Raw genomic sequence first — 15396 nt, 5'->3', positions numbered from 1 at the left:
GAAATGTTGCACATGACACAAGGTGCAAATAAAAAAGCAATTCTGTTTTTAATTATTTGTTACTAATTCCTTTTCCTAGTAGTTCTTTCAGAAGCTAACTATAACCTTAAGAGATAACAAAGGTGAGCTTGTAAGGTTTAGTATAAAACATGATTGTCTGGTTTTCTCAGTGTATGCTCAGGTGTAATGAAAAACTTGCACCAGCATCACAGGCATACATCATCATATAAGCAACATTCATGAGATAAAAAATAATCATACTGTACACAATTTTTACAAGAAAGAACACAATCAGAACAAGGAAAGATTTCTTCTTCTCCAGTCCTTGTCCTTCCCCACCTAACTGGCTTCACCCTTCATCTTCTAGCTAGCCTCCCTCCCCTACCCCCAACTTCTTCTTCTGGCATCTTCCCCCTTCCTTCTCAGTCCTAAAGCAGGATCTTAGCCTGAAATGACGACTGCTAATTCTTTTCCATAGTTTCTGCCTGACCTGCTGAGTTCCTCCAGCATTGTGTGTGCTGCTTTAGATTTCCAGCATCTGCAGACTTTCTCTTGTTTAAAGAAAGCAAAATTCATTTTAGTGCAAGTTGTTCAAAGTGGAACTATAGTGACTAGGCAACACGAGTGAATCTGCAGATACTGAAAATAAATAAAAACACAAAATGCTGACAGAACTCAGCAGGTCAGACAACATCTATGGGAGGAAGTAGTGACGTCGTTTCAGACCGAAACCCTCACCTTCCTGACGAAGGGTTTCGGCCTGAAGCGTTGTCACTACCTCCTCCCATAGATGCTGTCTGGCCTGCTGAGTTCTGCCAGCATTTTGTGTTTCTATAGTGACGGGTTCTGATTGGCTGAAGAATCAGATGGTTGAAGGGAGGTAGCTGTTCTTGATCCTTTTGGTGTGAGACCTCGGCCAGGTTGCAGTTGTGAGAAGACATCATGGTCCAGAAGGTGCGTGTCTTTGGATGTTGGTTTCTTGAGATAGTGCCTCGTGCAGATACTACCAATGGTGGACAGGGATCTGTGCATGATGTTCACGAGCCACGAGTTCATGGCTCTCTGCAGCTTTGTATGCTCCTGCACGTTAGGAACAAAGATGTACACCAACATAGGCTGAGATGGTGGCCAATGATTCTGCTCTCATTTTACAATGAAATGTCTTCCATATGAGTTGACTGAAGAGAATGATCTTGCTGTGCTTTTCAGTCTTCAGACAACTTAAGAATTAACACACAAATACGATATTCAGTGTACAGGCCCTGTCCTAATTCCCAATTTACACCATGCAGTGTATAGTGTTTTTTTTTCCAAATGGTTATAGGTTAGGTTTTAGAGGCCATACCTCAAGAACTGTACTGATTCAAGACGACAGCTCACCATCACTTTCAGGGGCAACTAGGGAGAGGCAATTCGGTGCTTACTTGGGTTGCAAAGCCCATATACTTTAAATGAACAGAAAGAAATCTCTGGTTTAGCACGAAATTGTAATTGAAGCTTCCAGTCTGGAGCATTTTCAGTATATTTTATAGTGTCTTCGAAAGTGGTTTTGGTCATCCTAACTGTCTCCAACTGTGCCTGCAAAATGCAGCAGATTTTGCTCATAAATCTAACTGGATTTGAATGCTTAAAAATGTGAAATATTATTTTACCCAATAAGAAAGATAGTGAAGCCAGTAACTAAAATTTAAATCCATGGAATTTTGTTAAAATTTCTAGGACCACATTTACAGGATATTTGTAAGTAACAAAAGGTGTCATTGTCATTTGATCTAAATTTATTCAATTTTCTGTTCATGGTCTACAACCTGCATATTTTAAAACCTTGCAATCTTTAGCCATGTGTTCCTTTAAAGTTATAATCCTTTTATATATAGCCAGATCCCAAAGAACATGGATCAAGTGTTAAAAACAGGAATAATTCTGTGTATTCAATGCAGCATGCCCAAATCCAATAGAATATGGAATGATCAAAATTACTAAATGACTTTGAATGTTAAGATGTTAACAGTTCTGATAATAATTTTATCAAAAATATAATCTTAATATTGAATAAAGCTTCATTTTTATTGCGTCCAACTAGGATCTCTTTATGTTTCGGCATGAATTGGCCTTGCTGCGGGTATCTACCTTAATGGCCTTAGTGATGACTGGAGGGATGTCTGGCCTCTTTTACAGTCAACTGACAAACATTCTGGCCGTAAGTAAAGTTCCTGATTCTAACAAAGATTCTAGCTTGTTTTACTACTTGTACTGTTCCAGTTTGAAGAGGTCCAAATCTATTCTGAAACTTTTTATGAACTAAGACACTTATTACTTGTGTTTATTATTGTACTCTTAAAAAAAATTCTGTATGCACCGTAAAACTCATTTTAGTATTTCTTAATCTTCCTCTATGAATGGTGTGTACAACCTCATTCCATGTAACATTTAATTCTGATAAAATGAATTATTTTAAATATTACGTAAGTTAATAAAGTGTTTAAAATCTGAAGCAATCTTAGTTGAAAGGAAATGATCTTAAAATATTTAGTATTGAGTTAGTTATTCTGTTCTCTTGTCAAGCAAAACTATAACCTCTGCATGGATTGAATTGAATTGACTTTATTACTTACATCCTTCATATACATGAGGAATAAAAATCTTTACATTACATCTCCATCTAAATATGCAATTTATAGGAACTTATAATAGTATGTACAACAGGACAGTCAATATAACATAGCAATGCAGTTGTATCAATATGAATTAATCAGTCTGATGGCCTGATGGAAGAAGCTGTCCTGGAGCCTGTTGGTCCTGGCTTTTATGCTGCGGTACTGTTTCCAGGATGGTAGCAGCTGGAACAGTTTGTGGTTGGGGTGACTTTGGTCACCAATGATCCTTTGGGCCCTTTTTACACACCTGTCTTTGTAAATGTGCTGAATAGTGGGAAGCTCACATATACAGATGTGCTGGGCTGTCTGCACCACTCTCTGCAGAATCCTGCAATTGAGGGAAGTACAGTTCCCATACCAGGCAGTGATGTAGCCAGTCAGGATGCTCTCAATTGTGCCCCTGTAGAAAGTTCTTGGGATTTGGGGGCCCACACCAAACTTCTTCAACCGTTTGAGGTGAAAAAGGTGCTGTTGTGCTTTTTGTACCACACAGCTGGTGTGTACAGACCACATGAGATCCTTGGTGATGTTTATGCTGAGGAACCTAAGGCTGTTCACCCTTTCAACCCCAGATCCACTGTTATCAATAGGGGTTAGCTGTCTCCATTCCTCCTGTAGGCCACAATCAGCTCCTATGTTCTTAGGTTCCATACTTCTACTCCTGTAGAAGTAGTAGAGGCCAGTTCAGTTGTGTCATTTAAGGTAAAATTGGATAGGTATATGGACAGGAAAGGAGTGGAGGGTTATGGGCTGACTGCGGGTAGGTGGGACTAGGTGAGATTAAGAGTTCGGCACGGACTAGGAGGGCCGGAATGGCCTGTTTCCGTGCTGTGATTGTTATATGGTTATATGGTTATGTTTTTGTGACATTGAGAGAGAGGTTGTTTTCTTGACACCACTGTGTCAGGGTGATGACTTCTCTGTAGGTTGAGATTAATTGAGATTAGGCCAATCAATGTAGCATCATCAGCAAATTTACCGATGTCACATCTGTAGGGGCTCTAAGCTATGTGCATTTCCAAAAAATGTAGTTCTGCAACAGTAACATACTTCAAAGTTCTTGGCTATAAAGCAACCCAAGGCTGAATTTAAAAACTGCTATGGAATTACACAAATTTTCCTGTATTCCACGTGTTTCTTGTTGCCTTCCTATCTTTATTTGCTGAATGTGAGAGTCGTGTAGATACATTTGAGGAAAAGGTTGAGAAAGAATGCTGAAAATTGAGGGAGTTGCTTTAGTTCTTAGATTATAAAATAGTTACCGATGAGAATGAGAGGTGTTGCATTTAAGGTCCTGAGTAGGAGCTGAGGTAAGTCAGTAGATGTGGAAAAAGCTGCAAGCTCAATACTCTTCAATAGCAGAGGGCTTTTCATCCAGCGATAAAGAAGCCTTGAGCTTGGATTCTCCTATCTGCTTAAGTCAATGGAACATTTATTGACTTAAAAATATTACATTGAACCTATTTCTGTTTGCTGCTGGAAAATATGATCTCAAGATGATCATTGCTAAGATAACTTAAATGAACCATTGCTTGCCTTCCTGCCATTTCATATATTATCCTTCCAAACACCTTCCTCTGTTTTTCTTCAAACTAGGTGTTTATGTAGCTGAGAGGAAATGTTAACTGCATCAGATTTGCCGCATCTGTTCTCTCTAGCATCTGACACTCCTATTCATTCAGTGACACATGTCCAACACTTGCCCTCAGCTTTCCCGTATTGCCTATTGTGTTGTATATATTCTGAGCTGTTTATGTGCAACAAACTCTGAAAAATGCATGGATGTTGTGAAGAAGGTGGTCAGAAGTGAAAGCAAGCCTTTCCCTTTGGAAATGATATAGTCGTCCCACCAGGTGGAGCCATTGAATTCTCAGCACTTCAGTACATTTTAACAACATTGATGGTGTTATCAAAAAGCGAAATGCAGACCATTAAATCTGGAGGAGCCAGTCAGAGGAGAATTTTGCTTTGGGTGTAAATAAAATAAGTACAGGTTTCCCCCGCTATCCGAAGGTAGAGCATTCCTGTGAAACCATTTGTGAGCCAAAATGTCGTAAAGTGAAGAAGCAATTACCATTTATTTATATGGAAAAAATTTTGAGCATTCCCAGACCCAAAAAATGACCTACCAAATCATACCAAATAACACATAAAACCTAAAATAGCACTAACATATAGTAAAAACAGGAATGATATGATAAATATACACCCTATATAAAGTAGAAATATTGTATGTACGGTGTAGTTTCACTTATCAAAATCGAGAAGACAGCGAGCTGAAATCGATTTGGAGCATAAAAAATTGGCACGTACACGCCTACGCACGTACCGGTATGCGCACACAACTGCCTGCACAAGGCTTCACAGTCATGGTAGTCTTTCTCAGAGTGAACACACGTATAAAGCGGGCATCATTTTTTCGTAAAAGCGAAAATTCTCTTTGGTTAGCAAAAACAGATACTAATGTAGGTCTTTCGTAACAGCGAGGTGTCGTAAAGCGAACGTCCAAAAAACGGGCCAACTGTATGCATTTTAATAAATATAAATACATATGAGTACAATCTTTGAACAAAGAACTCTGTCATATTTAGAGGTCTTTGTTTAAGATCCTTTCTGTTATATCCATAAATGTGAAATATGAAAGAATTTCTAACCATTATCTGCAGTGTCTGTATATATAAAAAGAGTATTTGGAATCAGACAGTCACTATCGTGACAGCTCAACTTGCCAATGTGAGTGAAGTTAAGTAGATGTTGGAGATGACTAAGTTCAGACATTCAGCTGGAATTCTTTGGCAGTTACTGAGCCTAATGGTAGGTGACAACTAGGTGGGCTGGCAGAGAGTGCATGAATGCACTGTTGGAGACAGCATTGTAGAGGCTCTTGCATCCGTAATAAAACAGAAATGAACAGGAACATGAAAAGTTTAAAAAAGGCATTCATAACAGTACTGTACTACAATTGTACAAAAATAGTGTTCTTGATCCACTGCAACACACATAACTTGGGGAACTCAGCAGGTTAGGCAGCATCTGTGGAAAGAGAAGCCGTCAGTAGTCACAGGTCTGTGACTCTTCATCCAAATACCAAAGAGTTGGAGTTGGAATGCGGGTCAGAGACCTGAAACGTCGACTGTTCCACTTTCTGCAGATGCTACCTGTTGTCCTCAATTCTTTCAGCATTTTCTGCTTTTTGTTATAAATATTTCTTTGGTTTATAAATGTCCTCAACCTCTATAAATCATTGGTTAAGAATTTACCTGTCCTACGTCTGCATTTTAGGAAGGATATCATGAATTTTAGAGGATGGAATGGAAAATTATTAGGTTAGTGTGAACAATGAGAGTCTTCCACAACCTGGGAAGTCTGGAGAAGTTGGATTGTTACTGTGGTAAGAAGACTAAGGAGACTTAATACGAGGATCCTGATGAAAGGTTTTGGTCCGAAACACCCGACAGTTTACTCTTTTCCATAGATGCTTTGTAGCCTGATGAACTCCTCCAGAACACTGTGATGCTAAACCATGAACATTTTTGATTATGAAAATAGTTTTCTCCCCTTCAGAGGAACTGGATTTGCTGGAGATTTGAAGGAATGACTAAAGAATCAGGAGGTGATGACAAAACTCTTTTATGAAGGATGTCACAATGATGCTGATTGCAGTGGCCAAAAGACTAGGTGAAACAGATTTAATAACAATATTCAAGAAGGACCTGAGTAAATATTTGATAGACATCTGAAGGAAAAAAATCAGAGGAGGGATTAATTGGATTTATCCATTAAATGGTAACCTGGACATATTGAACTGAATGGGCACATTGTAATGAATGGTGTTTTTCTAAATTCTAACAACTTCAATCCATTACAGAGAGTTCCACACACAAACTACAAATATATAGAAGGATTTAAAAAGACAGAAGTATTTAAAATGGATATGTAGCCAGGTCGTCTTTAAGCTGTGAGGACCCTCATTTACAGCCAATAAGAAAACTAAAATAAAATACTCCAATATCTGCATGCTTAGTAGTTCTCATAACAATCCTGTCCCTTGATCTACACTCTCTCTTGTTTGCAAGTTGCAGTTGATTTAAAAACTCCTGTGCCCGATCTTTGTCTCCTTCCCTTTTCAAAGAGCCAATCACTACTATTGGGAATGCAGCACAAGATTTCCAAAGCACACAGCTCAGAGTTTGGCACTGCTTGTAAAATGATGGAATTGGAATTGTGATCTGAAGTTGGTGAGACGTCTCAGCTGAAATGTCGACTGTTTATTCATTTCCGTGGATGCTGCCTGACCTGCTGAGTCCCTCCAGCATTTTCTGTGTGTTGCATTAGGTTTTCCTGCTGTCAGTACAAAAGGAAAAGAGAAAAGATAACTTGGATGCCAATTAGTCAGTGGTGTATGTTTCCATATACTTGATGAAGGTATTGATGGAACAAGCTACAAATGCAAGTCAGCAGAACCTATATTCAATTTCAGTGAGTTTACTGGAGGGTTCAGCACAAACTTCATAAGATGTTGCACAAAGCTTAGAGCATGCCTTTTCCAACATGGAAGTGGTTGCAAATGTCCCTCATGTGGATTCTACTATGATACTTTGTGACATAGAGCACTCGGTATATGCGCGCGCGCGCACACACACACACACACACACACACACACACACACACACACACACACACACACACACACACACACACACACACACACAGAGTCTCGTCATTCTGCTGTTGTGGCGCTGAATGTACGCACTTCACTGTCCTCCCCACCCCCACACCCCATAACATTCTTACAATGAGTTGGCTTTATGGTGCCTTTCCTGCTATACACGGTGGAATATTCCATTTCTTCAGAAATGGGCATGCGTAAATGTCTGCATGTTTTTTATATATTGTATTTAGGGAAGATACTTCTGTTTATTTTGTAATACGATTGTAATTGTATTAGAGTGCATCATATTCTAATTTGTATGTAATCTTAAGTTAACTTTATGGGTAATTAAAATTGGTATGTCCTGGTGCCTAAAAGAAAAATGGGGCGGTTCACTCTTGGAGCAGGGAGAGCGAGAGAGACTGAGCTACCAGGAGTTCCCACTGGACTTGGTATGTAGCTATAATTATGTTTTCTGGTAGATAACTTATTATAAATATTGGCCTTTTTCTTTTCACTAATTCTTGCAAACTTGACAGAATACACACCCTTGCACAAATGTGCTAAGTAACTCCAGCCATTCTTTTCTTTGGGTTGAAACCCACAGATCATAACATACTAGCAGAGTAGGTGAATAATTTTATAGGTTCCTCAGTAGAATGAGCAGCATTCACCTTGTATCTGAATCTCAGGCTGCAGCTTTAGTGACTCCAAAGTTTTGACTGAAGTTTACTCTGTGTCACGGCTTTGCAGACACCTACAAGATGTGTTGCTGAATACACTTCCATAAGACCCTCAGATATAGGAGTAGTATTAGGCCATTTGGCCTTTTGAGTCTGCTCTGTCATTCAATTATGGTTGATTTATTTCCCCTCTCAACCCCATTTTCTTGCCTTTTCCCTGTAACCTGTGATGCCCTTACTAGTTGGGAACCATTATCCTCAGCTTTAAATACACCCAGTGAATTGGCATCCACAGCTCTCTGTGGAAATGTATTCCATGGGTTCACTGGCATGAAGCTAAAGAAATTCCTTCTCATCTCTGATCTAAAGGGACATCCTTCTATTCTGAGGTTGTGCCCTCTGGTCATAGACTCTCTTACTATAGGAAACACCTTCATGACCACTCCATCTAGGCCTTTCAACATTCAGTAGGTCTCAATAAGATTCCCCCCCCCCCCCCACTCCTCATCTTCTAAACACCATTAAGTACAAACCCAGAACCATCTAACATTCATCATATGTTAACACTTAATCTCCAATGCCAGCACATCCATTCTTAGAAAACGGACCCAAAACTGATCACAGTACTCCAAGTGGCTGCCTGTAAGGAGACTAATCTCAAAGTTGTATAATGTATATATACTTCGATAATGAAGTACAGTCTGATCAATGCGCTATAAAGCCCAAGTGTTATTCTTTGCTTTTATATTTCTAGGCCTTTTGAAATTAATGCTAATATTGCATTTTCCTTCCTTACTAGTAACTCAACTTGAAAGCTAACTTTTAGGGAATCCTGCATTAGGACTCCCAAGTCACTTTGCAACTCCAGTTTTCTTCTGTTTAGAAAATAGTCTACAACTCCTCTCTACTGTATTCCATCTGCCACTTCTTTGTCCATTTTCTTAATCTGTCCAAGTCTTTCTTCTAACTCTCTGCTTTCTCAATACTACTACCCGTCCAACTTACTTGCAGACCTGGCCACAAAGCCATCAATTCTGCAATCCAGATCATTGACATACAATATGAAACAAAACTGTTCCTACACTTTCTCTCGTGGAAAAGAATTAGTCATCGGCAGCCAACCAGAAAAGGCCACCTTTATTCCCTTTGTCAGTCAACCAATCTTCAGTCCATGTGTGGCATCTTTTAAAAGGCCTTCTGAAAAGCCATATAAACACCATCCACTGACTCTGTTTTGTCCATCCTGCCCATTATATTCTCAAAGAATACCAAAAGATATTCCAGGCAAGATTTCACCTCAAGGAACCCATGCTGACTTCGGCCGTGTCACCAAGTACCCCAAAACCTCATCCTTAATGATTGACTCTAACATTTGCCATTTTACTCCCTTCTGAATGAGTGTAGTGATTTTGCAATTTTCCAGTCCTCTAGACCCATTCCAGAATCTAGTAATTCTTGAAAGAGCACTACTACATCCCTTGTCAACCACGGTTAGTTCATTCTTCATTTAGAATACTTCTTTACTCTATCCCACTCTCACTCTGTCAACTCTGATAATGGCTGCTGTCTTAAACTTTCCTTCTTTTTACTGGCAAAAGTGAAACATGTGCATTGATACTTCCTTGTTTCAATGATTCCACTCGACCTCGCTATCACTACTGCAAACTGAAAGTCGTGTACAAGACTTACTCAGACTGTATCCTTCTGAATCCTAGTGTAGAAGGAAAAGGCATCCACCCCTAGGACCTTGCCTCTGCCTGATAGGACCCAATCTTCCTGCCAACCCATGCCAAATGATGAGAGCTGCTTATGTTAAATAAGCCTCACATTGATTGTTTTATTCAGTTATTAAAATTAGAGTCTCAAATATTTCTCTTTTTTGTGGTATGCATAATTTCTTCATACCCCTAATTTATATTTGGCAAAAGGGTTGGGATAGAATGGGGGGCAGGGCTTGGCTTTTTAATGCAGAAAACTGCTTTGACTACTAAGTTAAATTAAAATTATGCAGCTGCTGAAAATCTGAATGAAATATGACAAATGCTCTGCATGCACAATATGTAGAGGATACAGTTTTCAGGTACTTGGAAGTAGGTACAGAGGAGATGTCGGTTAAGTTTTTTGTGCAGAGTGTTTGGAATGGGCTGCCGGTGACGCTGGTGGAGGTGTATACGATAGGGTCTTTTAAGAGGCTCCTGGATAGGTACATGGAGCTCAGAAAAATAGAGGGCTATGGGTAAGTCTAGGTAATTTTTAAAGTAAGTACTTGTTCGGCACAGCATTGTGGGCCGAAGGGCCTGTAGTGTGCTGTAGGTTTTCTATATTAGGCAGCATTGATGGAGAGAGTAGCAGTCAACATTTCAGGAAGAAGATCCTTTTTCAGATAATTTTAAAATATTAATTGTTAATTGGGCACGTCACTCATTAGTTCTGTTTTCCTGTTTTCCCCCTCACATCTCACTGCTCCACACACTTTTTTTTAACCTTGTGAAAGTCTGTATTCAAAGGATGGGGAAAACCTTCCCTTTACACCCCTCTGTCCTCCTTAGAGTTTCGTTGAGTGGATGCATAATACAAAAATGTAAAAGCAATAATCATCAGTTTTATCGTAGAAGGAACTCGCTTTATTGCTAAATTCAGCAGAACTTTGAAAGTCTGTGGAAACTACAGTCTTCTACAGTTTTCACTAATATGCTGTAATTTGCTGCTTTGAGAAGTCTTTTGCCGTAGATGGAGCTAATAGTAGGGGTTTCTCCAGCCAGACAGTGGTGCATTTGGTGGCGTTTCTGCCTTGTAGCTCTTATGACTTAGGTTCAGTGCTGACCTCCAGTGCTCTCTGGTGTTCTCGCATGTTCTCCCTGTGATAGTGCAAGTTTTTCCCACATCACAGAGGTGTGCAGATTGGAAGTTTAATTGGCCAATGTGAACTGCCCCCCAGAGTGTAGATGAGTGTTAAAATCTAGTGGAGTAGATGGGAGAATAAAATAGTATTGGTGTTGTTAGGTGATGCAGACTCAGTGAGTTAAAGGGTCTACTTTAGTCCTATAACACACAATGACCATGATACTGCAGCTTTCCTATAAGGACCAGATGTTGTAGGCTAACTTAACTTCCATGTTTCATGTATTCTTACTTTTCTTCTGTTGCTCTGGGCCATTTGTTTCTCTTTTCTTTTTGTAAAGGTTTTATCTGCGATGATCGGTAGCCAAGTCTGGAAGGCATCTGTGTGCAGAACCTCATGCAGGCTGCAGGTGGGAGTGATAAATAACTGTTACTGAAGGGCAACGGCTGCCTGAAGTACACTCTGAGGACTTGGTAGCATAACCTTCGAGTCAAATAAGAAGCCAGTATCAGAAATGTAAGATAGATTTCATTTTAGTGCAGCTAGTCAGAGTGAAGATTTTAAAATCAGAATGTTGGGAATATGAAGAATTTAGACTGAGTGCAAGAATGTGGGAATTACTTCTGCTAAAAATAATCTTTCAAGTAAGCTGCAGAAGTTATAAAATTACTACTAGCCACGAGCCTCCGTAGTAAACCAGGATATTTTCAAGGAGGGGTGCCTCAGAAAGGCAGCATCCATCAATAAGGACCCCCACCACCCAGAACATGCCTTGTTCCCATTGCTACCATCAGGTTGGAGATACAGAAGGCCGAAGGCACATACTCAACAATTCAGGAAAAGCTTCTTCCCCTCTGCCATCCAATTTCTGAATGGACATTCAGCCCATGAACTCTAACTCATAACTTTTTAATTATTTTTGCACTATTTATTTAACTATTTAATATATGTTTACTGTAATTCACTTTTTTCTATATTTTACCATGTATTGCATTGCAGTGCTGCTGCCAAGTATAACCAATTTCATGACACATGCTGGTGATATTAAACCTGGATCTGATTCTCTCTGTTTACTATGGAGGAGTAAATGAGTGATAATTTTAAAGTTCTGCTTCACGAATATAATCTGAAGTGCTGGATCGCTCATTGATACTGTCCATTTTATTTTTCCCAATAGGATGTGACTACTATAGAAAGAATGTCAAGTTGTCCAGATGAGATGTAAGTACAGAATCATGTGCTTTATAATTTGAAGGAGTATAATATATAAAAGTATTAGAATATTGAAGATAAATAATTAAATTCTAATGATCTGATAATTACATTTTCAGCACTGTGTTACCTACTTTGAATTATATTTTTGTGTGTGATGATTTTGAAGCGAATAAATGAATGGCCTAATCATTAAAATTAAACAACTTTAACATTACCGGGTGCATTTAGCTTTCTATGTACGGAACCAGCTTCTAATTAAGCAGGAACACAGTACATCAACAATATAGAATGCACACTGCAATAATTTATGAAAAGTAAGATTAAAGGGCTCAGTTTTCAGTGATGTTCAATGTAGGTCTGTTCCTAAGTGAATTAAATGCTACTTTGACTTGCTTTCCTGCACTGTTTACAAGCCCAATACAGCTGCTACAGAGAACTGTGGATGCCAAGTCAGTGGCTATATTTAAAACAGAGGTTGGTAGGTTCTTGTAGTACAGACGTCAAAGGTCATGGTGAGAAAGCAGGAAAATGGGAAAATAAATCAGCTATGAGCAAATTGTGGAGCAGACGCAATAGGGTAAATGGCCTAACTTTGTTCTTATGTTTATGGTCTTAAAAGCCACCATTTTTAAACATGCAACTGTAAGTACTGCATTTTAAAGTATAATTTAAAAATAAAAGTGCATTGAATTCAAACTATTTGGTAAAATGTTGGGATTTAATTTTAAATAGGTAAAGAAGTCATGATGAGCTGGTGGCACTATACTGGTCAAACTATTGTTCTAAACTGACTGCAGAACTCAGTGGGAATGCTGCCTCTTACTAACATTGTTATCTGTAGATTGAAGCCCAGAAAGCCTTGGCAGCAAACATTCTCAGAAGTGTTTGGCACTCGCTGGAAGATCCTGTGGTTCATTCCATTCAGGCAGAGGCAACCGCTGCGAGTCTCCTACAATCATGCCAATCACGTTTAATAGATGGAAACTGCAAAGACAAGTCCTCCTGTGTCGAAGTACTTAACAACCTTTCAGTGATACTCCCATCTTCACCTTCTGTTTATTTTCCTAGCAACAGTAATACCTTCCAAGTAACAAAATCCTTTCTTTATTAATGGCTGCTGTAGGTTTAATTTCAAGGTCAATTTAGAGTAACGGATACAACCCCTTGAAAATGCAATGACGGTCTTGGAAATATTACAAAATGTAGGCATTTTGATGGGAATAATAATGGGACTATTCCAGCCAAAGTTGGCTTAATCTGCATCAGAAAGTTAATGAGACGACCGCTTTGGTCAAAACATAACAGTGACTACCTTCATTTTCTTCTGGAATTTTCTTTAAATAAACATATTAAAATGTTTTGGTTTGTAACAGCATTAGCAGTATTGTAACGTCTGATTCATACTCATATTTGATTAATTCTGATTTTGCATCCTGAAAATTCTTTTGCATAAAGTATTTCAAAACCACGCGTTGCTCAACTTATATCAGTCACTACATCAAAATAAAATACATTTTAAGGTTAATGCAAAGAAATAAGTTTTAAATTAACTGGGTGCTTTCTGAAAAACGCAGTTCTGGTTTTAAAATGTTTAAAATGTTGTTTCATGGTTTTTTTCAATGTTTTGTACAATTTATGCACTTCATTTGTACCAATATTTTGTATCAAACGTGTTGAACTTGTTATCTATTATTTATTACTACTGAGGGTTGCAAGATCATTAGTACAACTGGGGGAAAAAGTGACAATTTTAAAATTCTCATTTATCGAGGATCATGGAACTTTAGATGTGCCCATTTGGGTGGGAATTATGTAATATGACCAATCCTGTGGGAAGCAGTTGACAAGGTAGCAATTCACATGAAACATTTTATCAAGTGCCTATAATTTGATGACTTATTAGGCTTGTCCAAAACTGTTCAGGAACCAAAGATATCATTTGGGGACAAGTGTAAATAATAAGTTAATATTTTTAGTAAAGCCTGCAGTAAATTGTTGCAGTAACTTTATTGTATCCAAATGATTAGCCAATAGATTAATCTTGATATTTCTTGAGTAATCGTGTGCTTTTAAAAATTGTGAAAATTGTGGTTTATCTTTGACTATGGAATGTCATAAAATGGAGTAAATGGTCTTTGCAATGTTTTGAGCCTCAGAGGTAAATTCTTGCATGAAACTAAAGTACTGATACTGGCTATATCAGTGGTGTTAAATGAATATTATGTTAGACATCAGGTCAGGATTATTGTGAGAAATTTGCTTTGCCATATACATGTACAATGTTCACCTCGTAAATTTTATGTTTAACTTGGGATTGTGTTTGATTAAATATTTCACAAGAGCATGTTTTCTTTAGTTTTCTTCCTCCTGAGAAGGTGCTATTTCAGTTTGGAAAGGGAGCAGCAAATCACTGTATTCACAAAACCACACCCCGTGTTCTCTTGTTTGTCTCATGCTTGTCTGTTGCTGTCAGGACCAAAGGTAATTGATTTTCCTCACCCCGTTTTGTTCAGTGGCACAAACACCAGTTCCAACTACCAGCTGCCCATTCTGATCCATCACACACTTAGCTGTGAACTGACTGGTGTCAGTCCTTCTGTAATATACTCACCTGAGCCATCCAAGTCATTTGCTTTGCCAAGAAACCCATCAGAAACAGTGCCTTAATCAGTGATACAATTGCACCCCTTTACAAAATTAGCACCTTATTGCAAAACTGAATTACATTTTTCATGCTGATTTTTCTAAGTCATTTAAAATGGCATTTCCAGAATTATAAGAGTAATTATTTTTGGCTTTGTTGGGAGCTGATCTTGCCTGAAAGATTCTCTTTGATCTGTTACCTTTAACATTAATATAAACAATGTCCACTTTTAGAACACCATTTTTGTTGCAAACTAATCACTACTAATATTACCACATTCACAGGGAAAATCAGAAGGTTTACTGTCAACCTTGGTTAGTTCTGCCATTTCTAAAATGATGCCACAGAATTCCCTGTGTTGATATACATTATATTGCAAGGTGCTTGGCATTTATAATGTGTTGAAGAAAACAGTTTTGTGACATCTTGTAAAATTTGTAACCCTTCAGACATCATACAACATTTTTAATATCTGTTTGCATTGCCATTCATTTCCATGTGATATGTTAATAATATAAGTCATTCATTTTGGATTAGGAGTGGTTTACTGTGGGTTTGTTTTTGTTTCATTGGATTTGTTTAAATTTTCAGAAAATGTAAATCATAAAAGTTGGTCACCTGTACAAAGCTATCATAATATGAGTAAATTGTCTTTGTAATATTTTGACACTGCAGAGTTGAATTCATGTATGACAATAAAATAC

General features: G+C 38.3%; 1 protein-coding gene across 10 annotated transcripts in view; it reads left to right on the top strand.

Moving 5' to 3' along the window:
- zdhhc21 (zDHHC palmitoyltransferase 21) overlaps positions 1-14389 on the top strand; it is a 58566-nt gene extending 44177 nt beyond the window's left edge. For 7 of the 10 annotated variants that reach the window (XM_073048433.1, XM_073048432.1, XM_073048431.1 and 4 more), the window contains 4 exons: positions 2084-2200; positions 11174-11242; positions 12011-12054; positions 12890-14389. In XM_073048433.1, coding sequence (XP_072904534.1) covers positions 2084-2200; positions 11174-11242; positions 12011-12054; positions 12890-13022 — 363 coding nt within the window. In that variant the 3' untranslated portion in view covers positions 13023-14389. Of the gene's footprint in view, positions 1-2083; positions 2201-11173; positions 11243-12010; positions 12055-12780 lie in introns of all 10 variants that reach the window. The other 3 variants (XM_073048438.1, XM_073048437.1, XM_073048439.1) reach the window with 3 other exon arrangements.
- The last annotated feature ends 1007 nt before the right edge of the window (positions 14390-15396 follow it).

Source organism: Hemitrygon akajei, chromosome 6 (assembly GCF_048418815.1).
Source record: "Hemitrygon akajei chromosome 6, sHemAka1.3, whole genome shotgun sequence".
In the NCBI taxonomy this organism is placed as follows: Eukaryota; Metazoa; Chordata; class Chondrichthyes; order Myliobatiformes; family Dasyatidae; genus Hemitrygon; species Hemitrygon akajei.
Note: the sequence above shows the minus strand (reverse complement) of the source record. Positions and strands in the feature narration are given on the sequence as shown.